Source organism: Lichenostomus cassidix, chromosome 1 (assembly GCF_008360975.1).
Source record: "Lichenostomus cassidix isolate B80296 chromosome 1, HeHo_3.0, whole genome shotgun sequence".
NCBI lineage: Eukaryota > Metazoa > Chordata > Aves > Passeriformes > Meliphagidae > Lichenostomus > Lichenostomus cassidix.
The window spans coordinates 5,998,818-6,026,396 of NC_139479.1; the positions used below are offsets into that span (position 1 = coordinate 5,998,818).

At 40.0% G+C, this 27,579-nt stretch overlaps 1 protein-coding gene across 1 annotated transcript in view; it reads left to right on the forward strand.

Moving 5' to 3' along the window:
- The window catches only part of EFHC2 (EF-hand domain containing 2), a 56,835-nt gene that overhangs the window by 7,824 nt on the left and 21,432 nt on the right, over positions 1-27,579 (forward strand). Inside the window, exons 3-9 of the mRNA XM_085048527.1 lie at positions 4,634-4,784; positions 12,000-12,223; positions 15,220-15,474; positions 16,929-17,039; positions 17,365-17,503; positions 26,013-26,178; positions 27,234-27,376. Of these exons, the coding sequence (XP_084904653.1) occupies positions 4,634-4,784; positions 12,000-12,223; positions 15,220-15,474; positions 16,929-17,039; positions 17,365-17,503; positions 26,013-26,178; positions 27,234-27,376 (1,189 nt within the window). The remainder of the gene's footprint in view (positions 1-4,633; positions 4,785-11,999; positions 12,224-15,219; positions 15,475-16,928; positions 17,040-17,364; positions 17,504-26,012; positions 26,179-27,233; positions 27,377-27,579) is intronic.

A 27,579-nucleotide genomic window follows, 5' to 3' on the forward strand; every position in this document is an offset into this window, starting at 1 on the left:
GTTATTTTGTGCATGCAAAAAAGGCTTCTAGATAGACAAAAAGAGTGGTAGCAGGTATTTTTTTCATTATATTAATATGTTGGACAATTAATATAAACCTATATAATGCCATACAGCAATATATAAAAGTATTTTTGTATTGGGATACAACTCTTACAGGATGTAAAAAAAATAAGGGAGGGAGCAACATATTCCTTTTTAGTGAAAATGATGACAGTAAAGGAGTTATTTGGCAACCTGGTAAGAATGAATATAAGGTAAACCCCAGTCCAGTAGAAAATGTGCATTTGCACTTGGGAATCATTAAGCTCAGTGGAGAGCTACATGCTTGGGATTCACTTATTCCATCATGCTTGCATGCTCAAAGCCCTGTTAAATTCTGTGTGATTTGTTCCTGTCTAATAGAGTATGTCTGATACAGACACAGAAATTTAAAATTAGTATTTTTTTTTACTTTGCAAGAATGTAGTGACACCTTTAAAGTTAGAGGTTTATCAAATAACTGTAACCTGTGATGACAGGAGTTTTGTAGCACACTATTGTTGCTTTCTGTGTTTAAATTTACAATAAATTCTACTTAGACATGTTTTATTTCTAAAGCAAAAAGCCTACAATCAGGGAAGGAAAATGATCCAGAAAAAGGAACCATTCAGCACATCGCAGAAATGTTGCATGACTAAATGATTATGGTATTTAAATATTGGGAAGAATGGCTAATCCCATAATTTTTGCTTTAAAAGAGAAGCCATGCAGGTAATTGCAGTCCAATTACACATTCATCTTTGGCAGACCAGAACTACAACAAGAAAATGTAAAGCTTGAACAGCTCACGTGCCTTTGGTTGGCTTTGCCTCTGAAATCCCTGGTATTGCTTGCACAGCAATGTGCTTGGGTATGAACTGCTCCAGTGTGCCCAAAGGGTTAGGGCTTCAGCCAGAGCTAAACTTGCTTTTCCTACTCCCCTCTTGGAACAAGGAGGAGTGTATTCCCTTCTCAGGCCTTGGATTCAAGTTTATGCATCGAGGGGTTTGGTAGGAGGCAGAGGGACTTTACACTGGTGTGTTAGTTTGAAAACAAACAGTGGGAGATTGCAAGTCAGGATTATAATTTAATAAGAAAACTAAAAATAAGTGCAATACAAGAAAAAACACTGACAAAGTCAGATACAACCTGACACCCTCTTAATCAGGGTGGTGGTGGTGGCAGTCCAAGTGAAGTAGTTCAGTTGAAGCAGTGATCCTGTGAAGGTCTGGTCTCTACCTGAAGTTCCAGTGGTAGCTCTTGTCCTGTAGGAATCTGCAGTTCCAAAGCCCAGGTTATATCCAGGTGGGAATGCTTGGCTCCTCCCTCCTGGGTGGAGCATCTCACAATAGGATGAGATAATTCCTTGAGTCATAGGGTTGGTTTTTGATGACCTATTGACTGTTATCAGGGGTGAGTTATAGCAGAACATAACAGCTAATGCCCCACAGCTGGTGGTAATAGAATACTCAATACATCTATATTGTAACCTAGGACAACTGGGCATCAGGCACTGGCCTTGGCTGGTGAGAGGAACTGGCTGACCTTTGGCCATTCCTGATCTAATCAGAGTGTGTCTCCACAGGGCAGTGCAGGACAGCAGTTTGCAGGTTCAAAATTGGCCTCTGGAGGGCTCATGTGTTTGTATTAATGGCAGATTTTTACAGGATGCTTACTATCCAACGAATTAACTTCCCCAGTTGAGAGCCTGGGATGCAGCTCTGTCCTCTGGTGCTGCAATTTAGAACTCAGCAGTATGGACTTGATGAAAAATGGTTTGAGTAGCTGTTTATCTTTTGAGGTGTAAGCTGCTTTCTTTCCACTTTGGCTTCTGACTTTCAGCAGTACAATAGTAATTGGAAGAGAGACAGGTATAAAACTTCATTATTAAGTAGGCTGAGAAATAGTTATTGTAATTTCATTTGCCTAATAGGAAGCAGGTGTAAATTTAATTTCTTCAACGATTAAGTACACACACAAGGCCTCCTGGGCTTGAAATTATGTTTATAATTTGACTACCACAGGTGCCAGGGAAACTTTGTGGCACTTTACAAAGTGCCACAGAGTTGATTCAAGATTTATTATTTTTGGCTTTCGTAGGCAACATTTAATTTTTTAAGGACTAGGATGGGAACTTTGTAGTGCTGTACTGCAGATGAGACTCGAGTTAGGAAGTGTTACATTTTGAGTATTTTTAAGACTAACTTTGCTTCAAAATGAAAAGTAAGTCATCTTTTCTGTTCCTTCCCCTCACGCTTCCTGAATCATCTGCTTTGATCTGCAAAATTGCAGTTGGTTGCTGCATATATTTCAGTCACACACTAGCATGTTGATAAATGCATAAAGAGAATAAAGTGTGAGTGCAAAAGAACCTGCCCTAACTCCTCAAATGGAATAAACCAGGGCATAAATGTATGCTCAGAGAAAGAAATAAATCCAGTGTATTAAGGATGTGATTGTGCTTGGAGTTCTGTGCAAACAGACTGCTTTGCCTGGCTGGTGTCTCGTGAGACAACGGTTCTCAGAAGAGATCATTGATAAAATTAAGAACAATTAGTAATGAAACAGAGCTCTTGAACAGGATGTTCATCAAATGTCCATAGTGTAGTGGGACTGGCAGAATAGGGACAAGAGGGTACAGAAGTTTCCATTGGTTTTGTGGCTCAGCAACAGCTGGGCAAAGAATAAAATTCTGATCCTTGTCAGCTGAAGCCCAGGATACTCAGACTGGGAGACAGTGGTTCCACCATAGTGCCTTTTAAGTCCCCTGGAGTGTTCAAGAGGGCTCCTGGTCATTCCAGAATAGTAGCTGGAGGCCAGGAAGGATAATTTGGTCACCAAAAATGGCTCTCTAAACCAGTGGTTAGACAAATGGAAAGAGGAAGAGATGTTGAAGGTTGATAGCATTTGTGTTGCCTCTGTTGTAAGTCAGATGTTTTGTCCAGTGCTTTTGTGTTTGATACATGAAACAGTGAAATTCACAGTTAAAAAATGTGGGCAAGTATTAATTTTTAAATTTGTTTTCAAGCCTGTAAATTGTTCAGAAACTTGCAGGTTGTATGAATTAAACAAACTATAACAGAGTTTTCTAGATTCTTTTGTGTGAAGATCTAATGCCACCAGGTTTAGCAGGTTACAGTTATGTCATTGATTATAATTTAGATTTTATTTCTCTAGTGGTGGAGGATCACAGTGCAGGAGAACTGATGCCAAAAATGTGTCTGTCATACTATTTAATGGTTGCTGAAAATGAGTGGGCTCTGAGCCTTTGAAATAATTTCTGGAAACAGAGTTATTCTCACCTTACACTTAACCTGCCTGAGAGAAGGGAATGTGGATGAGAAGTCTGAGCAGGCCACAGGGTGGCTGTTTGTGTGTGTTCCTGGGCAAGCTGCTAGTTCTCTCTCCCCAAATGTAGAAAAGGATGTTGTTTTTGTCTGTTAGGTGCCATAAAATCTCTGTCATCAGAACTCATGGAAGTGCTTTTTTATTCCCAAAGGCACGTGCAAAAAGAGTGCAGACTGTTAAGCAGTGCGTTTGGTCATGTAGGGAGCTCAGCCAGCTTACTAGATTTCAAACATTTCCAACTTATGGTCTGTTAGATGTTTGTGGAAACACAGGGAACAGCTAAATTCTTTTTTTCAATGCTTCAGGTTGACTCACGAATCAAGAGTAAAGGTAATTGAATTTATTAAATAAAACCAGTGTGAAAAATAAATTACAAATTAACACTGAGTTGACCCAAATGTTTTGGGGGGACAGGATGGAAACCTGTTTTAAATAATACCTTCCTGCACTTGCTTACCACAGCAAGCATCCTGCTAGATAATGCACCAGGAAGTAGATACATCTTGCATGTTCCCTTAACATTGGTGTTGGTGGTTAAAAAATGATACCAAAAAGTGCAAAATTCATTTAGTGGTGTCTGAGCTTGAACTGGGATCTCCTGGTATGAGGGCCACTGAGCACCTATCCTGTGAAGGTGGGGTTTTTTGCGTTATTGCTATTACAAGAGACCATGAAGAGCAATTTCAAATCTCACTGTGTGAGATTTCCCTACTCACTGAATTGCAGAACCAGGTAAGTTTTGAAATGCCAATATTGCACCGCTGTAAATGCCTCCTGAAAAATGTCATTTCTCTCTGATAGTCTTCAGTACCATTCATTTGAACACTTGCAGGATATGCTTAAAAAGAACTCTTTCCACTTACCTTGATGGTAAAGCCATTGCTGTCATCATGCACTGTATTTTTTAGCAATTCATAGAATAGCAGTCTAAAATTTGCTTCAGTACCTAGGCAACTCATTGTGTTATCAGAAATGCTTTGTTTGGAAGATTTTCCAAGCAGCCTGCTGGTAGTTTTGTATTTGATTTATTTCTTTACTTTAGAGTTCCATCTCTGCTTAGATGTTTTGATAATAAAAATGCCAAGCAAAGAATTTTAAATTTATATGCTTTAATGTAGATTTCTGTTCTTACATGCCTGAGAAATAAATCTACCTCCCGAAATCCATACTTTTAGTTACTTATAACCTATACAAGTTTATTTGACATATTTTGCAAAAGCATTGGAGATTTTGCTGCTTTAAATTTATTTATTGTTTTTCATAGGCATTGACTTTTGATGCCTATTTTGAAGAAGAAGTGCCTGACAAAAATCAAGAGCTGTATAGAATCAGACACTGTAAAATATATTTCTTCCTTGAAGATGATACAATTCAAGTGACTGAGCCTGCAGTGAAAAATAGTGGCTTTAGTCAAGGTATCTGTTTTTATTGGCACCCTTTTTCCCCCCTTTATATCTTTCTTCAGTACTGTCTTGCTCCATTGCAAAGAAGACATAATGTAAATTCTTATGCTAAAATGGGATGTAAATGCACAGCTGTAATTGTCTTTTCTTGTTACAGGTCATGATGTGAACTTTTTTATTGTCTTAGTTTCTCAAAATGTGGGTTTTGAAAGGCTGAATCCCCTCCTGTACTCAAACATACAACTCTTTCTCTAATACAGTAGTTTGAAACCATATGGTAGTAAGGTCTTTGTCAGTGTTGTGTCACTCCTGCAAAAGCAATTTGTGTTCTAGATACCCATTCCTGAGCCTGGCTCCTCTGATCTTGGCACTGACAGGGAGTTCTGTGGCAGCAGCTCTGTAATTGTTCATGAGCTACTGCAGTGTCTCTGCCATTATTGAAGAAAATCGAGCCTTTTGTGCCTCTAGCTTTTTGTTCTTTTATGATTAAAGTGCCCTTGGCACAGTAATTCTTCCTTGATGCCTCTTAAGTTACGAAGCTGCCTTGTCTCAGTGTCACATCCCTGCACTGGGACCAGCCTGAGGACTTCAGGAGGAGGGTTTGCTGAGCTGATTTACTGGGGTATTCTTGGACTTGGTTTATGTTAAGAAAATGTGATCCAGCGGTCAACATCCTGTTGCAGAGGGGGAACACAGCTGCTGCTTCTTGGTGTTTATGGGTCACTGCCAGAATTAAAAGTTTTCAAGGGATATAATCCAGAGAAGCAGGATGTCTTGGGATGACTGCACCTCCCAGTCCCCAAAGATGTTTTGTACATTTTATACATTCTTAGCACAGCGATTTTCAAATCTAAATTAACCATGTAACTACCCTATTCTTTTCCCAGATCAGCAGATGCTATCATTTTTTCTGTCTACAGAGTGAGATAATATTTGAAGGTGTTACATGCATCATTACTGTTAGGACTGGGATAAAATAGCCTGTGAATCTCTTCTTAAACCAGTACTTCAGGCTCTGCTGTTCCTGTGTTGAGTAGTTCTTGCCAGAATTTTTGTAGGCTCATCAGCAGGGACTGTTTTGAATGCAGTGAAACCTCACCATGCTCCTACCTGGGCAGTTGCTTTTTCATGTGAAGAAAAGCATGCTGGAGCTCTTTCCCTGGGAGCTTACACTTACCCCTCTCTGCACCCACATGCAAGAGGTGGGAAACATCATCAGATTTAGGTTTTCCTTGACTTGTGTGCCCTAAGAGTGGGAGCAGCTGCTTCTGGGGTTTGAGGCTTGGAGTAAATGTCCACTAACAAAGGAAGTACAGAGAGTCAGAGGTGATGCCTTTGAAAGGGAAGGTGGAAGCCAGATTCTTTAGAGCAGGATAAGGCAAATTCAAAGCTGATTCCTTTGAAGGAGTCATTTTCATTGTCTTTGTACTACAGGTTGTGCAGGTTGCCTCTTCAGCCCTGATGTTCCTGGCAGTCCAGTCCTGTTCCTCTGGTGACAGGAAGGTTACAATTTCCTCTTGTTTCCTTGGTTGCATCTTGTGTTAATGATTGTTGGAGTCACCTTTGATTCTGGATCTAAAATTAACTGAATAGTATTAGAGAGAAACAAGAATTTTCTAAGTCTTCTCAGATGTTTTGTAAGCCTCTATGACATTGTCTGAGTACTTTATGTGGGATAAATATGTATACACAACATATTTAACTGATGGATTAAAAAGAAATGTTCCAGGATCTCGAAAGTGCACTTATTTGTTGCTGGTACCTGGGCTGGTAAGAAGAAAAAACTGTAGATTGAAAGGCCCAAGGACTGTTTGCAATGTGTTTGGGCTTTGCAGTTGATGCATAGGTATGGGGTCTTTACTTTATCATAAACATCTACATTAAATATTCTTGTTGTTCTAGAGGTTAGTATGATGTAGAGTGAAAGAGGTGATGGAGATACCTATCAGAGGATTCTCTGCTCACGTGCACTTGGGTATTGATTTCATGCTCCATAACTGAAGATCAATGACAAAATTATTATGTTAAAGGCACTAAATATTTCTTGCTGAATACATGCAAAAGTGATATTTCTTTAAAAAAATATACCAAATCATTAACTGCTAATCTTATTCCATTTTCAATCAAAAATTGTCCCATTTCCTCTTTTGTTATAATTCATTCTATGTATGTGTTTATCTATCTATCTATCTATCTATCTATCTATCTATCTATCTATCTAATATTATTCAAATTCTTTATCCTGACTGAGAACTTCTAAGCCCAAGAACAGCAGGAGTGTAACTTTCTGCATTGTGAAGCTGGTAAACTGAAGCACAAAGGAATGAAAATCCTACCCATGATCATACAGAAAAGGTCATAACAGGGTGAGGAGCTGAACTGAACTGAAGTTCAGGATCTTTGACTGTTATGCTGCTCTCTGCACATCTGCTGAAATGCAACTTTGCAGTTAATTAAAATTCCAGAGATTTGTAGAGGAGAGTTCAGCTGTAGGAGAGCTTGGGTTGCTAAAAGGCAAACTGCACTGAACAGAACAGCACAGGTGTGGGGATGTCTGTGAAGAAAAAGGTGTGGGGACATCAGGAGCAGGATGGGCTCAGTCTGTGTGAAGAATTGAGAGTTGCAGTGGCAGGAAAGGAGTTGTGTAAAGGAGGAACAGCAAAAGCCAGTGATGGATAAAGTAGAATTTAATTGTTGAAGGCAGAAGGTGGTGGTGACCTTAACTTGGACGTTTGCCCTGCCAAAAAAGATGTAAACTAGACAGCTGGGATGGCTGTTTTCAGGAGGCTTCTTGGAAAGAAGGTAGAGCCATGACAGGGTAGATCAAAGGTAGATCTTAGTTTGGCTGGTTAATGCCTTGAGGCCATGGGATTACCAGTGCTTGTGGCATAACCCACAAATGAGACTTTGATGGTGTGAATGCGTGTAATTGGGAATGGTGGGATTGGAAAAATGCAGTAGTTTCCTGTTGTACTCTTGTAGTGCTTGTGGTTTTGCAGAAAGCCACGAATTTTGGAGAGGCTTACAGACTGCAGGAAGATCTGGTGAAGGAGCAGTGGTCAAAGAAGTTAGAAGAATTTCTAAGTTCAATTACGATTTTACAAAACTAAAACAAATTGGCTTCAGAGAAAATAAAAAGCCAGTAAATCTGCTTTTACCATTGATCAAAATCTCAGAGCAATGAAGTAAATAATCTGTGGGAAATGTTTCAGTGACTTTCAAAACTGCTTTATGAAATTGGCTGCTGTACTTGGACATGAATTTGGACTTAAGAGGTTGCTACTAAATAACTGAAATTTAAACTTCATTTAATTTTGGCTACTGCCTTGCTATTTGGAAAATGCTAGAAACATTAGAAGAAATCTAAACTGAGGAGGGAATGCAAAGACCTTGAACCTGAGAAACCAGAATTAAAGTAAGAAACAGCAGGACAATCACAGTGCACAAGGCCCAAGTAAAGATAAGGAGAGAAGGATGGTAAACCTGACCACATAACAAACTCCAAATGTCTCTTCCACAACCAGGATGATAATTATTCTTTCAGTATAAAAAAAATTCTCCTACAGAGAGCCAGGCTAGATGTGGCAGTTGCAAGTGTTTTGTACATCTAATTCCCAGTTAACAGGACTGTGGCTGGCTGATACTGTCTTATCAAAAGGTCATTTCTTTTCCCCTGGGGTTGACTGTAGCTTCCAGTGCAATCCAGATCCTGCAAGCCACAGTGGAGTAGAGCAGCTGGCTGGTTTCCCCAAGGTCAGCCAGCTGAAAAAGAGAGTGGAGCTGCCTCCTGGCTGGGTTCCCAAGGCCGGCTGCCTGAAGAGGAAAGTACAAGTGGGAAAGTGAAGTTGCATCAGCTCCTCCAATAGAACAGATTATCTAAGAGTTTAAGCCTCCCCTGAGGCCTTGAAATAATTGTGATTTTGCCATATTTGATGGTGGCCAAATCATGACCTTGCTATGTTCTGAGAAGGGTGAATAAGTGAATGTAAGAAGCCTCCTTGTTTATTGGGATGAACTCTCTGTGTTGCAGGAATAATATTGGTGGCTTCTCCTTTCTGTGCAAGCAAAATGTCTACAAACTCCTGGTATTATCATTGCTCTCCTCTCCCTAATGCACTCTTGAGTTGTGCAGAGTCAGAGAGCTGTGCTGAGGAAACTCTGGATACCATTTAAGTTCTTCTGCAGAGCAGAGAAACAGCAGAGACCAAATCATTTGCTGCCCAGCTTGGCTGTCAGAAGGCCTTTGCTACTAGTGAGACCTAGTAAGAAGCTGCTGGGGTTGCCAAATAATCTGAAGCCCCAAGAGAAAAGAAGATATGCTACAAATTATGGTGTTGGGAGCTCGATGCCACTGCCACTGTCAGAGAAAAGCAGTAGTAGCTCAACTCCCTTTCCAAGACCACAGTAGAGGAGAGCTTTAGTTCAGATGCAAATATTTAAATCAATTCTTGGTGGTGCAGTAGCATGGCCTGTTCAATGGGCAGACAATCAAAAAACAATCAGGAATAGCCATCCATCCTGAGTGACCTGAAAACTACACATCCAGGTTCTCCTTTAACAACTTGTAGCAAATTTCTAGATTAAATTTATCACTTTCCAGAAGGAAGAGCAATTTAAAAAATGATGAGACCTAACCTCAGCTGATCAGGTTTTATTGAATTTCAAATTAAACATTATGAAATGTACCCTCTACATATGTAGATCAGGCACAGTGATACCTAATGAAAGTGAAGGATTGCTAGAGATGTTATCTTTACAAGACATTTTCCATTAGGAAAGAAATTCTTATCCCTCAGAACAAAATGGGGATGTGTGTTTCATCTTTAAAAGTGGAAAGCTATCTGAGTCTTATTCACCAAATCTGAGGTGAATATACCCTCAGAAAACACCAAATGTTAGAAAATTATCAACTATTATATTTTAATTAAAGTGATTATTCAGCTCATTCATGCATGAGGATTCACGTGCTCTGACTTACCCCATCATCTGTTGGTTGACCTAAGGATTAGATAAAATCAGGTAAAATATTTTAAAGTGTGTGATTTTATTAATGCTAATGCAATGCAGTTTTACATCCCATTAAAATGTGCTAATTACCACATTTTCTCTTTCATGAGCATATACCCTAAATTGGTGTATAATATCCTTAAGCAGATAGAGGTTAAAGTTTATTTTACAATCAAAGGTCAGTAACAAGACTGTTGGATTTGGTACATGTAAAACATCAGAATGCTGAATGGGTCTTAAATAATTATTTCAATGGGAACATAAAGTAAATCTTTGTTTAAAGATTTAATAAAGCAGCTTTGTTGCTTTATTCCCCTGAAAAATTAAGGATATGTTTTCAGTATAGGAATTAGAATTAACAAATAACTCTTATAATGTAGTAAAGAAAGGTATTTCATACAAATTAGTCCATAGGGAAATGAAGTGAACAGGGAAGAATTTCCATGAACTAACCTAGGAATAAAGCCCTTCAAACACCAAACAAAGCACACAGTGGTTTCTTTCTCCTTCCTGCTTTGCCTCTCCTTATTCCCTCTCTCCCCAGGACACCCTCACCTGCTTTCCAAAGCAAAGTAGCAGTGCTGGAAAATCATCAAAGGGGATTCAGTGAGAAACCACTGTAGATACACAGCTGAGGGCACTGGAAAGAGATCCAGTGAGCAATAACGAGATAGACCTTCCAGCTAACTGTGCCTAATAATCTGTTAGTGTGGGAGTAGGCTAGTCCTGGAACTATTTTTAGTTTGGGAATTTTTGCATGTTTACTGTATTTGTTTTTAAGTTGCAACACGTTTTATGATCCCTGTAATTTCAAAGTCATTGGGAACCTATGGTGGCAAGTAACTATTAAAATATTATGGGTTGGTGATTCCTGTCTGGTCTTAGCCAGTGGACATACATACTGTAAAGCTGTATTAAATAGGTGTTACATAGGTGTCTGGGTTGGTAAACACAGCAAGGAGCCTGAGTGGAATACTGGGCCATGTTTTTATTTTCTGCAGGGTATTTTTACACAACTGTATGGAGGAATTGATGTGGCAAAACTTTGAGTATTGTCCTTGTTCTCTCAAAATGTTGAAAGAAAGAATTTAGTCCCATCTATGCTGATCTGCTATTCTGTGCAAACCTGGGATAAATCAGAGCTGGTCATACATGCATCTACATTCCTGTCTTTAGTGTATGTCTTAAACACTTGAGTAACCTACTAAGACTTAAAACCTAGCTTTTAAGTTGATTCTGAAATTCTTGGAAGTTATTTCTAAAATATTTGTAGCATCCCTAAATCACTGAGGTTGGAAGGGATGCCTTGTGATTGTCTAGTCCACCCCCCTGCCCCAAACAGAATCAGCTAGAGCAGATGCCCAGGGTCATGTCCTTTTGGGTTTGAAGTATCTCCTAGAATGGACTTTGCGACCCTTTTGGGCAGCCTGTTCTAGTATTTGATCACCCTCACTGTAAAAAAGTGGGTTTGTGTGCTCAGCCGGAATTTTTTGTCTTTTTATTTGCTCTCATCCTGTTCATGGGCACCATGGAGAAAAGCCTGGCTCCATCTTCTTTGTTCCCCCTCATGAGGTATTTATAAACATCAGGTTCCCCCTACCCCAAGTCATCTCCTTTCCAGACTGAACACACCCAGCTCTCTCAACTTTTCCTCATATGAAAGATGTTCCAGTTTCTTGCTCATCAGCAGTGAGTAATTTTGAAGCATCACCAAATTCATCAATGTATTTGAGAGTTTTCAGCTGATGGGCCAATAACAGTTTCATTGTCTTTTAATGTCTTTTAATTTTAATCTTTAAAATGTAATCAAATTCAATGCTCTCAGAATAACAGGCATTTGATTCAAAGACTATGAATAGGAAAATTTAAGTGTGTAATTACTTTAACAAAATTAAAACATCTCTCTTTTTTCTCCTCTCCTTCTCCCTTTTCTTTTTCTTTTGGATAATGTTCCTGTTAGATTGTGGGTTGTGAAGTTCTTGCTCTGTATTTTTGAGATGGATTCTTTGTTTCAGACAAGCAATCAGCTCAGCTCACCTCTCTTGTTTCTACTTTCCATGTGCTCCTTAGGGAAGCTCAGTTCAATGTCCCTGCCTCTGTGCTTGATAGGTCACATTTTTATCTTGCTAGGGCAGGTTTTTTTTTCCCTAAACTTAGTTCTGTAGGAATCCTTAAAGCAAATATTTTTTACTCCATGAATTTATTCTAACTGTTTTACAGGAACTATCGTTCGACGGCATCAGATCCCACTTCCACCTCCTCGTGAGGATCAGTTCTATGGTATATATGATTTCAATATCAACACAGAAGTAACCTTTTATGGCCGAAAATATAAGATTATAGATGCTGACCTGTATACAAAAAATTTCCTGAGGAAGATAGGAATCAGAGTAAACCCTCCAGCAAGCCGTCCGGATGACCCGTACACCACAGAGCGGGAAAAGGTCAGGGGAGGCAGCAGTAGTGAAAACTTGATTGGAATAAAAGTGCCATTGCTTTTAGTAACATCCATTAAGTTATTTCTTTAATAGCAGTTGTTCCTATTTCAGCATAATAAATCCCAAGAGAAAACTTGCTTTTAAACATTTTGGTTCGTGGCTCATTGTACCATATAATTTTCTCCTGTTGTGCGCATGCACCTTTTAAAACAGAACAAAATTAATAAGGAAAAATAATACGAACTTTTAAGTATTAAAATGAAAATAAAAAGAAAAGTATACCTATTACATGTTCTACTGTAATTTACATGTTGTACTCATGATTTTGCTTGAGCAAATTTAATGGTAATAAACACTTTTAAAGTCTTTAAAGGAAGATCTAATTGTAATTGTGTTTCCAGCACACCCATGGCTTCCTGAAGACTCTCTTCTTCTATTCATATTTTATCTTTCATCTCTACCCCTACATGTTTTTAACAGCTCTTCATATGTATAGAGCAAATTCTTCTGCCCTACAGAACCCAGTGCTCTGCAGTTTTAAGACTTGTGAGATTTAATTTGGTTCCCTCTTTTGTAAGTGTATGAGAGCACATATGTACAAACATACACACCTCCAAAAATCTCACTCACAACTCACTCACAAGTATAGTAGATACTATGTGGATTCCCTTTGGCTGGATTTGGGGTATTTTTTTTTCTGGGAGCAGTAGTGGGAGTGATGATTTCTGTCGAGAATAATGACAGTTCCTTTCAGTTCTATTTTTCTTGATTAATGTGAGTGCAGATAGCACTTGCCTCTTAGGACTGTTAGCCCACAATGTGCAGCCTCTTGTGACAGATCCAGCCTGCTCCTCTGAAAGCAGCAAATACTCCCTGTGTCTGTGGCATCCTTAGTGCTCCCAGAGAGAAAACTGCTGCAGCTCTCAGCAGCAGTAATGAAAGATGACCATGACTGAGATATGTAGGACAATTTTCATGTCTCTGAGGCACTCTCAGGCCAATATGTTGGTTCCTCTTCATTCATGCTGCCTGGCTTGTGCAGTCCCCCAGTGAAAAGCAGCATCTGTAATACATCTGGTTTTGTGTTGTGGTGACTCAGCCTGGCCATGGGTTTCTTTTCCCTTACTCAGCCCCTGTAGGTAACAGCTGTGTATATAAACACATGCTGAGTTGTCTTGATACTGTCAGACTGTGTCAATATTATGTAGGGTACTGCTTAACCTTTTAAATTTTCTTTTTAAACAACAAGCAAAACATTCAAGTATTGGGCGTATTTGTGCCTAAAGAGAATGAAGAAGGGAAAAAGGTTTGAGAAATGAGAGCATCAGAAGACAAAAAATTACTAAAATCTATGTCTTGATGTTCTCAGTTGTTGAGGAATTACAGAAGAGTTATTTAGCACATTCTGGCTGCTTTCACTTTCCTGTGCTTAATTTGTGGAAGGTAATTTTTTTTTTTGATTGCTCTGGACTACTTCAAGCAAAAGTACTCTAGAGCAATCCTAATACATGGTCAGAAACTGAAGGTATGAAGGAAGGTAAGGAATGTGATGGGATAGAAAATGAGACCAATGAAAAGTGCAGTAAACCACTTAGATTCATACTCCACAGAGCCCTTTGGGTTGGAAAAGACCTCTGAGCTCATTGAGTCCAACCTTTGACTGATCCCCACCCTGTCAACTGCACCATGGCACTGAGTGCCACATCCAGGTGTTCCTTGAGCACCTCCAGGGATGGGGACTCCACTGCTTCCCTAGACAGCCCCTTCCAATGCTTGACAACCCTTTCCATGAAGAAATTCACCCTGTATTGTTGGAGATGGTATCCCATGGATGGTGATGATGATGTTACCTGGTTCTGTGGCTGTGTTTGGTTGCTTATTGCATCTTCAAGGGGCAGGAAGGAGGAAAGAGAGCACTGGGAAGGTGAATAACTGTCATAGCATATATGTCTGAAAAGGAAAGAGTGCTGCACATCTGCAGGGACTTTGGCAGGCAAAACTTGATTCTTCTCTCCTTATTGTAAGATTTGATGCTCTGAAGGAATGGCCTTTTTCCTCTCAGATTTTTAGGCCAGAAGACTTACTAGTGTATAAAGAGAAATTTAGACAATGAGATAAACTACACATAGTCAGCATTTCTTTTCTGTTCACACATTTCAGCTTACACTGTCTCATTGATGCCTGTCACCATTCTTCTTTGGAAGCAGTTTTGTAGATGAGAAGGATTATCTTGTCCATTTTAATGGATTTTTGACATGGATTTTGACTTAGGGAAAACACTCTGTTCAGTCACCATTTATATATATGAACTAACAGTACCTAAATGCAGTCCTTGGATTGGATCATCAACCTGGGATGCAGTTTAATGCAGTGCTACTGGTTTTGCAGCAACCATGACTGCAGGAAGCACCTTGTCATAGGTCATATCAGCTGGAAAGTATCTTTTAGCTGAAGATTTGCTGTTCCTTTTCAGACCTATGGGTGTCTTTTGAGAGGAGAACAAACATACTTAGTACCTGCCAACTGTATAATATGAATCAAAAGTTAATAATCCATGTTTTAAATTGGAAGACAGAAAATGCCCAAGGGAAAAGAGCAAATTAATTATTTATACCACATTATCTATAAGAAATAATTTTAAAGGAAGTAAATCAGTGACGCTATTTGGAGTTGTAGTCATCTGATTACCATGGGCAGTTCATTGCAAATATTATTTGTACTGTAAATAATTGAACTATTCTCTGATTTGAAGTACCTTGTTGCAAGAAAAACAAGGATTAAAACCAATGCAAAATTGTTTTCATACATTTTCTGAGTGCAGAGCAACCCTGTAAATACTTCTTTGATAATGGCATAAATAGTGTTTCATGTATTGTAATGGTGTGGTGTCATTTGAAAATCCTAAACCTATTTTCTAAGGTTAGACAGTGCCATGCAGTTGTGATCCTGTTTTTAAGAGCAAATAATTAAAAATATGTTTCTCTTTATTTCTCCTTTACCAGCGGCATCTGGAGAGCACGAATCCTTTCCACCCTTACGAGCGCTTTGACACTTTGAAACAATTTCTGGAGTTTGATGGAAAAGTTTTAGGGTTTATCTGTGTGTGGCATGACCCAGAATCCCGGCTTTCTGGCCCACGAGAACTTGTTCTTCGTTATTATTTGGCTGATGATACTATTGATATAAGAGAAATTTTACCAGAAAACTCAGGCCGGGATATAGTTCCATATTTCCTCAAAAGAGATAAGCTTCCAAAGGTGAGGAATGAAAATTTCCGTGTAATCCAAATTCTTCCACTAATTAAGAAATATTGAATGCTTTGTTTTGAAAATCCTGTGTTAGGATTGTAATGATATTTAGAAAGTGTTTACAGAGTATTAATCATAATTGCATGATTTAGGTTTTGCACACATATTCATACAGTAACTTAATAAGTGATGGAAAAATATCTTTAGGCTTGTCATGCTTAAACTAAAAGGAGCACTTAGGCAGAGAGATGTCCTATGATTTTCTTTCTCCTATATTAGTGTCTTAAGGCAACTGTATTAATAAAGCTCTGCAATAATGGAAAACAAGAAAATTAATTAATATTGATAAGCTTATGTAAAACTGAGGTGAATTCAGATTTTATCTATGACTTATATTCGCAGCCTTTGGAAAAGTCAGTTTTTGTATTCTATAACATTATCTTTTTGTAGCAAACCTAGTGTGATTTCTTAAAATTGAGTTTCTGGGTTTGGGACCTTAAGTAAAACTGGTTGAAATCAATAGGAATCCATCAATAAGCTTTGTTGGGCATTAATCATGAGAAAGGCTTCACTCAGAGAAATCTTCAAAGGGTTTGTGTCCTCTGTAACCTGTTATGATTACAAAATTACTGATCTGAATACACTTCTCTATCACTCCAGACACATCCTGATGATAGAATTACATCAGGTAACAGATGGAATAAAATACTGTGAGTCTCTTCCTCCTTTCCTTCTAACATAGATAATCTATTTGATTATTGTGATGCATTAGATATACATGAGATTTTATAGTAAAAACCTACCAGCAAAATATTACACTTTTCCCACCTTGTGAGTCCTGTGTTCTGAGATGCTGATTTAGCAGTGGCTCTGTGGTGGCAGATCCCTTCTACCACTGAATAGCATGTTGCAATTTTAAGGACAGGTTTCTTGCTCTGGAAATTTTGAGAATGGCAGCAGAGGAGATCAGTCAAAAGTTAGGGTGTCAGGGAAGGTGGTAAGACAAAATACCTCATTTTGACTACCCTGCATCAGCAGTTAATTCATAATTTCAAAAAATGTAACATATTTGTGTATTAAGTTTATATATAAATATAAATAATGCTATAAATATAAATAATAGCCTTTAGAGAAGAGGTTGACAATAACATGGTACTTTGGGTGTGCTGACCATTGCTTTCTGTTTGCTTCCAAGAGAAAGGAGATTTTACCCTTGGGTAGACAGTAAGATTTTGAATGCTGCTTCTAGCATATGTATTGGCTTTTGGAATAAACAGTGGCATTTAGGAAGAAACACTGGCTTTTAGGTTTGGTGGTAGAATCTTAGAATTTACTAAAAATTCTCCCTGGAAAATTCTACAATAACAGCCAGTGTATAACAAACCTGCTGGTTCTAAGGTAACAGTGTTCTCCTTCTTCACTATCACCCATTATTTCTGAAGAGTTGGTCTTGTCTCTTGCAGAATGCTCCCACTGCTCCATATCATCCAGGCACCATCACCAATTACACTCTTCTCAATGTGTTGGGATCTTCAGAAAGAAATAAAGGCTATTACATCCGGGACCTTCTGCAGGTGAGATATTGTTGAATGCCTCCAGCTGTTGAATATCTTTATAGGAGTTGTTGTAATTTCTCTGGTTGTTATCCTCTGCGACAAAGAGAGTTACAGAATTGTGCTGCCACTGGAGAGTAGCTCAAATGAAAACTACTGAGATTTACTGTATGTACATCCCACATTTGTAAAAGTGAAGGAGCTTAACATGGGGTAAAATATACTTGCCAATGGACTTTGAAGGCTGTGTGTTAAATCACACACACTAAATGACCTGGGTTTTAAGAATGATTGTGCGATTCTGAGATTTATGGAACTGCTGTATAAATGTTCCTTCTTTTATTAGACAGGAGCAGTGCATCGGGAATTTTACAAAGACAGTGACTTGAAAATAGGGGCAGTAATTAATGTTTGGGGAAGGCAAATGTTAATCTGTGATTGTAATGAATTCACTAAAGAACATTACAGGACAAAGTATGGAATTGGTAAGTAGTGATAATTATCCTTTCCTTATGAGCATTTTTATACTTCCGAGTTTAACAGAGCTGTCTTCAAATTTTGTTACTGACAAAACATGTTCATTAAAACCTTTAGCAATAATAATCTGTTGTAGGCTGTTAGCAGCAAAGCAGTAATTTTGCAGGTAATCCAGAGGGGCTTTCTTATACATTGCTCCATTGAAAACTAACACATAACATACATGTTCTGTTCCTAATGCCTCTATTTGAAAACTACAGTGACAAAATAGTCACATGGACAGACTGCTGTTTCTTCTCCTCTCCTTCCCCCATCCCTTCCAATAGCTGTGTTTGCAGCCAGAAAATAATACAGAACATGTAGTAAGTGGGTAAGTAGAATAAGCTCAATTATCACCCCTTATACTATCTTTCATTTTATATGGATGTCAGAATCCTCACATAATAAGATTTTCTGACATGACAGTTTTAGTCTATCACATTATTGGTTTTTATAATGCAGTTTTGTGTATTCTGGACCGTTAGAGTGTGTATCCTGTGAAGTTTCAGCACTAAATTCTGGAAAGATTTAGCACCTATGTCCATTATGGAAAAGCATTTTGGAAATGAATAACAATAGGGCCTTCATTTATGTCTTTGAATGTCCCCAGTCAGACTTGCTAATGGTTCCATCATGGACATCTTCCTGCAAAAATGACTTGGTTATTTTCTAGCAGTTTATTCATTCAATAAATGTAGCTGTGCATCTGCCAATTCAGAAGTGGTTAGAAGAATTCTACTACGGCCTTTCCCTGCCACTGTGAAATAAAATACCTGAACAGACTATTTCTATTACCCTGTGATCAGATAGAGTGCTGTGTGGATCAGAGCTTGTCTGCTGCATTGGGGGAATTAAATGGTGTAGCATTGCCATTCAAACACTATATTTCTTCACTCGGAAAATATTTCTCGTTAGGACTTTTTCAATAATACCTTGGCATGTCTGTACCAAAGTTAACCTGTTCTTGCCAGTGTGTGAGGAAACCATATTCAATAACCATGGTATTATCTGTAATAATAGCAAATTTAACCCTAGAGATGCAAAACAGGGCATTCTGCTCCGAGAATTTCTTCATCCAAGACCACTTCTGCTTTTTGCAGCAATGTCCTCTGTCTAAGCAAATTGTCCTGAACAGAGAATGGGGATTTCTTACTCAGGGCAGGCAAGAAGTGAAATGCAGCTCACCATGTTGGATCAAGCAAGCAGTGCAACCAAGTGTTTCACAAATGCAAAGGCCCTTCCCCTCCTCTAATGCTGGCTCAGTAATTACTGGTTATGTCTCTAAATGTTAAAGTTAGGTGGTTTGCAAGTTAGGAGAAGTCAGAAGTTGCTGATATGCAGAATTCTAGAAAAATGGGACTGTAGGTGGTCTAGCCTGTTCCTGGTCTCCAGTCAAGGAGATTTCTTTGCCTCCAGAGGTATCTTGTCCTAACCTCATTGTTAAAAATGCTGCTTGAAAGCTACTCTGAAGCTGGTTTGTGTAAACTGAGAGAGTAATTTCTTTCTCTGACCTCTGTTAGACTTGGGGAAAAACTGCTCAGTATCCTCTTAATAATAACCTTGTGTATATTTCAACACTATTCCAATCCAAAACCTTACTCCCCTGTCCCCATCCCAGGCCATTTGCTGTTAGAGGAAAATTTTTCAGTCTTTCTCCATAGTCCATTTTTTCTATCTGTGATAATTTTTCTTAGTGCTCTGTCCAGTTTCTCTGCCTCCTTGACACCAAACACACAAAGATGTGCTCTAGCTGAGACCTTTGGGAAACTAGGAAGTGTTTTATACATACCTTTAAGGATATATGATAGCAGAAACTCTGGCTAACACAGAAAACCATCCATCTTGATGCAACCTGTCTTGTTCACAGAAAATACTGTCTCAGAGCTAAGGGATTCACACCCTTTGCTGTAAAATTCTTTCCTGCTTTCCCCACAAGGATTAAAAAAAATGTAGATATGACTTTTTAACTGAAAGGGACCAGGAGTAGAATCAGGGTGGGTTTTTGCTTAGAAGCAGGCTTTTAGAGAGAATTAGTGAGAATTTTACTCCTAGTGAGTTACACACTTTGTGTGTGTCTGTGGATGTACGAGGTACTCTCAGTGGGCTCAGCTCCACAAAGTGCTCGGAATTCCACTCCGATCCAATTAAACACTGGAACGGACTTAATTGCAGTTCCAGTCCAGGGAGACCATTTACTTGAGCAAGAGTAAGCAAGTGGATAAATTAGTTCTTACATCAAGACACAGTACTCAGCACCTCATGGCATCAATCCAGCTATTTTGTTATTGTGTTTTTACATTACTCCCCTTCAATTTATACTCTTCTGCCAAAGCCATTAGAGAGGCTGCCATTTATTTTTGAGTCTGCAGTTTCAGCATAAGTTGCTTGCCCATGGAATTTGCCTTTTAGGAGAATTCAGAATAGTTTAGATTTCTCTTGAAGGACATAATATATTTCTAATGCGGGGTTTACCTGTTATGTTTGTGAAAAACAGAGTTTTTCCATGGATAAATGTAGCTAATGCTCTTCAGTAGGAAGCTGATGACATTGCTGTCACCTGGAAGTACTATGAATGCACGAGAAAATGCATTAATATGTGATATTAACCTGTCCAGACTTGCTAGTTCAGCCTCAGAGGGGGAGAAAGAGACTCTGTAGCCATGTAGATGTTGTGGTCACCCTGCTGAAATGGGAAATAGGCTGATGTGCAGTGGGGGGAAGCTGGTACTTGTCCTTCTCACTTAATACAGTATCTCAGCACAAAGTATAAAGTATTCTTTCTTAAATAACAGATTACTCAAGATGGAACAAAACCAGTAAAATCTGGTTTCCTACTCCTTTTTCTTCCCTGTTGCGGCACCTCCCAAGTCTGGCTGTTGAGCCTTTTCACAGCACCCTGCAATCCTTCTCCTGTCCCAGCTCTCCACCCCTCCCACCCCCTCATTTCTCAGGCTCTGTCCCTGACCTGCTGCTGGGGCAGAGCTGTTTGCTGTTGGCCAGGCAGCTGCTCCTGGATAACAGGGATAACAGCTGACTCTTTGCTTTCCCCTCAGTGGGGGCATTAAAGCCTGCTGCCAATTTTCACTAGGCTCCTCAGAGGTCAGTGTTTCTGGTGTTTAACCTCTCCACTGCACGTGGTGGAGACTGAGTAGCAGCTTCTAAATATACTTGTGCATATACAGATGCCTTTTTTTGCCCATGTGACTGTAATAATAAAGAAGTAAGACTGTAAATGGAGATTTTCTTTGAATCAGGACAAACACTGTCACATTTCAGCTGCATAGACAGTCTGTGAGCACTAGCTTTTCTTTAATCTTACATGTAAAAATTGTGGAGATGATTTTATTGCCTTCTTATTTTGCTTCTTACCTCAGTTGTGAAGCAGACTCTCACTAGAAGCAGATCTCAGCTGTTTGTCATGCATCTCCTCTGATGTATAGGGAACACCATGCTAACTGCCATCTCCCCAGGTTATCACCACCTCTTTATATTGTCCAAGTCTAGTGGGATTTCTCTTTCCTGTTCCTGGCTTTAATGCCCAGAGGTGCCTGTCCTCTTCTTCTGAAGGTAGAATTTCTTGCCTGCCTGCTATACACTGATATTCAGTGTAGTTATCATTCTAATCCAAAGTATGGAGCACTTGACTCTTCCTTGAAATATGGTCTTATCTAATGCATGAGGGTTTTCCTGGAGTTCTTCCATACGGGCAGAAGGTAATCTCACACTCTATACCAAAATCTCAGAATGTATATTGAAACTGAAAGCTGACAAGCTCATTCAAGCTGGTTTAATGCTGCCTCTCTGGAAACAAATTTTTCTTGAGGAATTTAGTTTTTCCTATGCAAAAGGCTTTGCTATCTTCAAATTGTTCATATGCTAAAGATGTGACTGGAGCTGTTTTGTTCCTTGCTGTTCCCAGTGCCTGTTTAAATATCACTCAGGCTTTGATGTCATGAGAAAGCTACAAGTATGTGCTACATGTTTGTTATACAAGGTGAAATAACCCACCAAGTTACTGCACTAAGAAGGGATGAAACTATCCATGGCAAAAATACCTGTGCTATTCTTTCTGGAAGTAGAAATTTGTAATCCCAGACATTCATTCTACTCTCTACCCACTGTAAATTCATACTGAAAACGTTACAGCTTGGATGGAAGAAATGAGCATTGATTCCTCTTCCAGACTGGACAGATGTAATTTTCTTAAACACCAGTGATCACCTTGAGAGGAGTGCATTTTGTGTGTAAGTGCCAGCTGTCTGATTCTGCCCTAATGCTGTGAATCAGAGCAAAGATGAAATGAGTTTTGAGCTCGGGAAGCTGGCTCTTCACAAGTTGCAGAAATGAGTTTTTGACTAGTTTTGTAACCTGCATTTCTCCATGGCAATTTCTTTCTGAATTTCTCCATTCACAGGAGAGAATATGAATACAAAATCCTTTAAAGTCCTGAAAAATATAGGTGACACAGGGCTGGATGTTTGCATTTTTCTCTTTAGTGTGTCTAGACAGGTGATGGTTGGTCTGTTGTCCCAGGTAACAAGTGGCAGGACAAGATGAAACAGCCTCAAGTTGTGCCAGAGGAGGTTTATATTGGATATTAGGAACCACTTCTTGACTTAAAGGGTTGTCAAACTAGGACAGGGCAGTAGTGGAGTCACCATGTCTGGAAGTGTCCAAAGACATGTGGATGTGGCACTTAGGAACGTGGTTTAGTGGTGGACTTGACAGTGGTGGGTTAATGGTTGGACTTGCTGATCTCAGAGGTCTTTTCCAAACTTAGTGATTCTATGCTGCTGTGAATATCACAAGATTATTTTACTTCAGGGATGAGATGGGAAACAAAGGGCTCCACTTCCCTTTGGATTTCACTTACTCCAAGCTTTGGTTGAGAGGGATTCAGCATACCCCCAGGGATAACACATTATTCCTCTTAATTTGTAATTTCCTTCTAGCTTATAAATCTGATTTTCATCCACGTGTGCTAAAGTTTACAAAAGGGGAAATGCTTTACCCTCTGTTAATGAGTGCCTTTTGCGTGGGTGTGAGTGTGCAGACTGTGACCAGCGGGTAAACACAGAGGCTTCTTGTGCTCTGCACCCAGGGTGCCCTGGTGCCCCGAGCAATTCTGGCAGGACCTGTGACACCTGAGCAAAGAGGAGGGGCTTGTGTCTACTAAAACACGCTGTTCCATATCGCGTAATTAAAAAAATTAACTCTCGGCTTGATGAGCGACATCAGCCCCTCGCCGCCTCTGCCGCGCCGCCACCGGGTGGCGCTGTGGGAGCGCGGAGCCGCCGTTCGGGATGGGGAATGGAGCCGGGAATGGAGCCGGGAATCCAGCGGCAATCCAGGGGGAATGGAGCCGGGAATCCAGCGGGAATCCAGCGGGAATCCAGCGGGAATCCAGCGGGAATCCAGGGGGAATGGAGCCGGGAATCCAGCTGGGAATCCAGCAGGGAATCCAGCCGGGAATCCAGCAGGGAATCCAGCGGGAATCCAGCCGGGAATCAAGCAGGGAATCCAGCGGGAATCCAGCCGGGAATGGAGCCGGGAATCCAGCAGGGAATCCAGCGGGAATCTCGCGGGGGATCCCGTGTGCTACCTGCGGTGCTCAGCACCTGTGGGCATCCGGGTTTGCTTTCCGCCTCCGTCTATGCCGATTTAAAGGCTCCGTGTTTATGGCATCAGGAATTGCATGTATCAGGCACACGCTGTGGTGCTCTGAAAATGCAGTGTTTTGGTCACAAAGTATTTAGAAAATAGCGGATCTCATAAAGGTTTAATAAGGGACAAGTGCAAGGTGCTGCAGCTGGGCTGGGGCAAGCCCCGGTATCAATCCAGGCTGCGGGATGAGCAGATCCAGAGTATCCAGGCTGAGATACTTTGGGGTGCTGGTGGATGAGGGGCCAGACATACCCTGCCATGTGCACTGGCAGCCCAGAAGTCAGTCATGTCCTGGGCTGCATCCAAAGCACCATGGGCAGCAGGAGAGGGGGAATTCTGCCTCTCTGCCCTGCTCAGGTGAGACTCCAGCTCTGGGGTCCCTGCTCAGGAAGGACATGGACCTGTTGGAGAGAGTCTAGAGGAGGCACTGCGATGATCAAAGGGAAGGAGCACCTCCCTTTGGGCTGTTTAGCCTGGAGAAGAGAAGGCTTTGGGGTGAGCTGAAAGTGGCCTTTCAGTATTTGAAGAAAACTGACAAGAAAGATGGAGAGAGACTGTTTACAAGGGCCTGGAGTGGCAGGACAAGGATGAATAGCTTCAAATTGACAGAGAGCAGGTTGAGATTAGATATTAAGAGGAAGTTCTGTGCTGGGAGGGTGGTGAGGCACTGGAACAGATTGTCCAGAGAAGGGCAATGGAACTGAGGAAGGTTCTGGAGCACAAACCCTCTGTGGAGCGACTGAGGAAGCGGCAGGTGTTGAAATGGAGAAAAGGAGGCTCAGGGGTGACCTTTTCATTCTCTACAGCTCCCTGAAAGGAGGTTGGAGCCAGGTGAGGCTAAGGCTCTTCTCCCAGGCAACCACTGACAGGATGAGGGGACATAATCTACAGCTGCTCCAGGGGAGGTTAAGGTTGGACATTAGGAAGAAATTCTTCACAGTAAGGGTGATTACACATTGGAATGGGCTACCCAGGGAGGTGGTGCAGTCACCTGCAGGTTTTTAAGGAAAGACTGGATGTGGCACTCAGTGCCATGGTCTGGTTGACATGGTGGTGTTTGGTCATAGGTTGGACTCGATGACTTCAGATAATCTAATTGATTTTATGATTCTGTGATCCCTAGAAGGGCAGGCTGGATGGAGCTCTGAGCAACATGGTCTAGTGGAAGGTGTCCCTGCTGGTGACAGAGTGGTTTGCAACAAGATGATCTTTACGGTCCTTTCCAGCCCAAACCATTCTATGATTCTATGTTTACACCCACATGCACTCGTGGTGAAAAAGGGTTTGAAAATTCCTGAATGATCTTTCTTTGGGCTTGGCCTTTTTGCTTCTGAATCATGGAAAAGGCACATATAATTTTTATGGAGAAGAATGTTGGTGTGGTTTTGCAAAACCACCTTTTTACTGATTCAGGTAAAAGCATCAACTTTTTGAGTCAGATTGTATTCTTCTAAAAGGTAAAGGCTAAAGGAGAATAGTGTTTTCAGGCTAAAGAAAAGCTCTAACATCTGAGTGCTTGCTTTGTTTTTCAACTCACTCTGCTGTTGGGCAAGTCAGATTTTAGGAGTGTTGTGCTTTGATCTTCTGAAATAGCCATGTTTAAAACATTTTAATCACAAACAGGTTCAGTGTTCCAAGTGACAGCAGTTTTGTCATCCTCTGTTTGCACTGAACCCCAAGTTTAGGTTATCCATCTCTCTTCAGTTCTGGGTAGAAAAGTTAAGTTTTAAAGAAAGAAAAAAGCCTTTATTTCATGGCATCCACTTTTGGACACTGGTCTCTTATATCTCTTACATCTCTCTGACCTGAGGCTGACCCTGTGCTGAGCAGGAGACCTCCTGAGGTCCTGTCCAACCTGAGTTATCCTGTGTTCCTATGGCTGACATCTTCATTTGCCTCAGATCTGCCCATTTGCTTTCTCCCATATGCAAGCTCCTTTTTTTCCTCTCACCTTTTCCATTTTCCATTAACCTCATTTAAGCAGCAGACTGAGCTCCTCTGTTAAGTTTTATGGGAACACACTGGAAGCTAAAATCTGTCCTGCAGCAGAAGGGCAGTGCAGGAGTGCAACAAGGAGCCAAATAGTACAAGATTTTCACTTAGAGAAGAGTAATGAGGGTCAGGGAAGCAGCACTTTTGGGAGCTACCTCAGTGGGATTTGAGTGCAGATCCCTGACCAGATGTGCCTCTGCTGGGTCAGGACATCTCCTGCTGTGTACCTGGCATAGTCAGGACCATTGATCACTGTGAGACAAGACTTGAGTCTGGGAAGAATGAGGAAAAACAAAGCTTCCAAAACTCTGGATAGAGTGAGTTGTGGGCTGAAGTTATTGGTTTTACTGTACCAAAGACTTTTTATATATGTATATTTTAAATAATGAATAAAATTTTATTTATTTATGTATTTATTTTCCTCTGGCCAAATGCACAGAGCAGGAAACTCATAAGCCAGTTATTTACTTAATCATGTTGTCTCAAAGGATAAAACTGAAAAATTAATTTAGAATTTTTAATTTACTATTTTATCCCAGTTTGAAACTGTATTTGTCTTTCCTTTTGCCTGTGTATCTTAATGATATTTTTCAAACATTTTAAGATTACAGATGAAATCCTGAAACCCTTGAAGAAATAATTTTGCTGTTGGCTCTATGGAGTCTTTTTCTGCCCTGTAACAGTAGGAGGGACCCTGGTTTGACTTTGATCAGTGGTCTGTTACAGAAATAGGCTAATAAGTATTCGTATTGGAAGTTTAAATCCTTGGTAAAATGGCTTCACCACAGCAGTAACAAATAAGTCTTGCTCTTTTCGTTGTAGTGGATTTCACCCCAATTCCATATAAGACTCCACCACCTCCAAAACCAGAAAAAATCATTCCTCCGTATAATGGATTTGGTTCTGAAGAAGATTCTTTGTGCTCCTGTAGGAGTGTGGTTATCAAACCTCTACATAAGGATTACAGGCAATTCCTGGTGAAAGACAGGTATTTTGTGTGAAAAATTTCAATTATTGAAATGATGCATTTTTGTGAAGGAGATAAATGTTACGTAGGAATGTCTTTTTTTTTTTTCAGCAAAATGTGCAGCTCATCAGACTTTTAAGGGACAGGTGCATGAGGCCTGGGTTAGTGACATGGTACTCCAATTTTCTGCAAACTCTGCAAAATTTCTCTTTGGAGAAGGCAAATATTATGACTCTCCCATCCTTTCCCTCCTTCCCTCTGCTGTCTTCAGTGGGAGTTTGACAGAAATCTTAGTCCAGGCATTAGTCAGGAATTTTGTGTGATCCAGCAGACCAACACAGATTTGTTTTTCTGTTTGACTTTCTGATACTTAGTTTTTTTTCTGTCTGCTGAATTTCATGCAGTTTATTGAAGCACTACTAAAGCTTTAACCCTTTATTTTCTGTCATGAAATGGTGTATCAGGCAGCAGTTGTTGAGGCCAAAGCAAAAAAGCAAAGTCTTCTGCTAAAGATTCACCTGGAGAACCTCTGTAGAAGAGGAAAACTGACAGAAAGCCTTGGAAATGTATTGATAGTGCATATGCAGACACTGCAAATTATTTAAAACACAATAACTTAATAAATATCCAACTAGTAGGATCATCTGATGGACCTGAATTTGTGGGAGATAATCTTAGTATGAATTGCTATTCATACTAAGAATGAATAGAGAATACAGAATTTGGTTTGAAAATATCCATACCTAAATGTGTTCTTCCTTTATAAATTTTCTGGAAAGAAACTTGGGGCTTGATTTGCAGCTCAATTTTAATAAAAATGAATTCCAGACCTGTGGCAGAGAAGTAATTTTCCCCTGAACATTATTGCTTTCTATCTGGTTGATTCTATCTGGTTCTGTTAATTTAGGCTGAAAATGGTTTTTGACAAAGTAGTGAGTCTTATGCCATTTCCCTTCTTGGTGCAGTAATAACACAGTTAATGTATGTTACAGAACTCAGGAGAAGGCATCTCTTAGGGGTGAGAACTTTTCTCATACTCTCTTTTTGATTTCTTACCTGTCCCTTTGATTTTTCAGATATGGCATGGACAGTAACATACTGCGCTTTGCGGCGAAACTCATCACAGACAGTCCTATCGACAAGGATCGCAAATTCATTATTTCCTACTTCCTGAGTGATGACACCATTTTCATTTATGAACATACAGAGAGAAACTCAGGTAAGATGTAGTCATGTCTCTAATCAGCCCCAGTTCCCCTGCTCATTTGGGTAGAATTTACATAAACATTGTGGCCAGACTCAGTGGTAGCAGAAGCAGGGATGTGGATTTTTAAATGCAATGGGAATTACATCAGCAGGATTGCTGCATTATCTTGCCTAGCTGGATGTCATAGTAATTCATGATCTTCCTCACTCAGAATT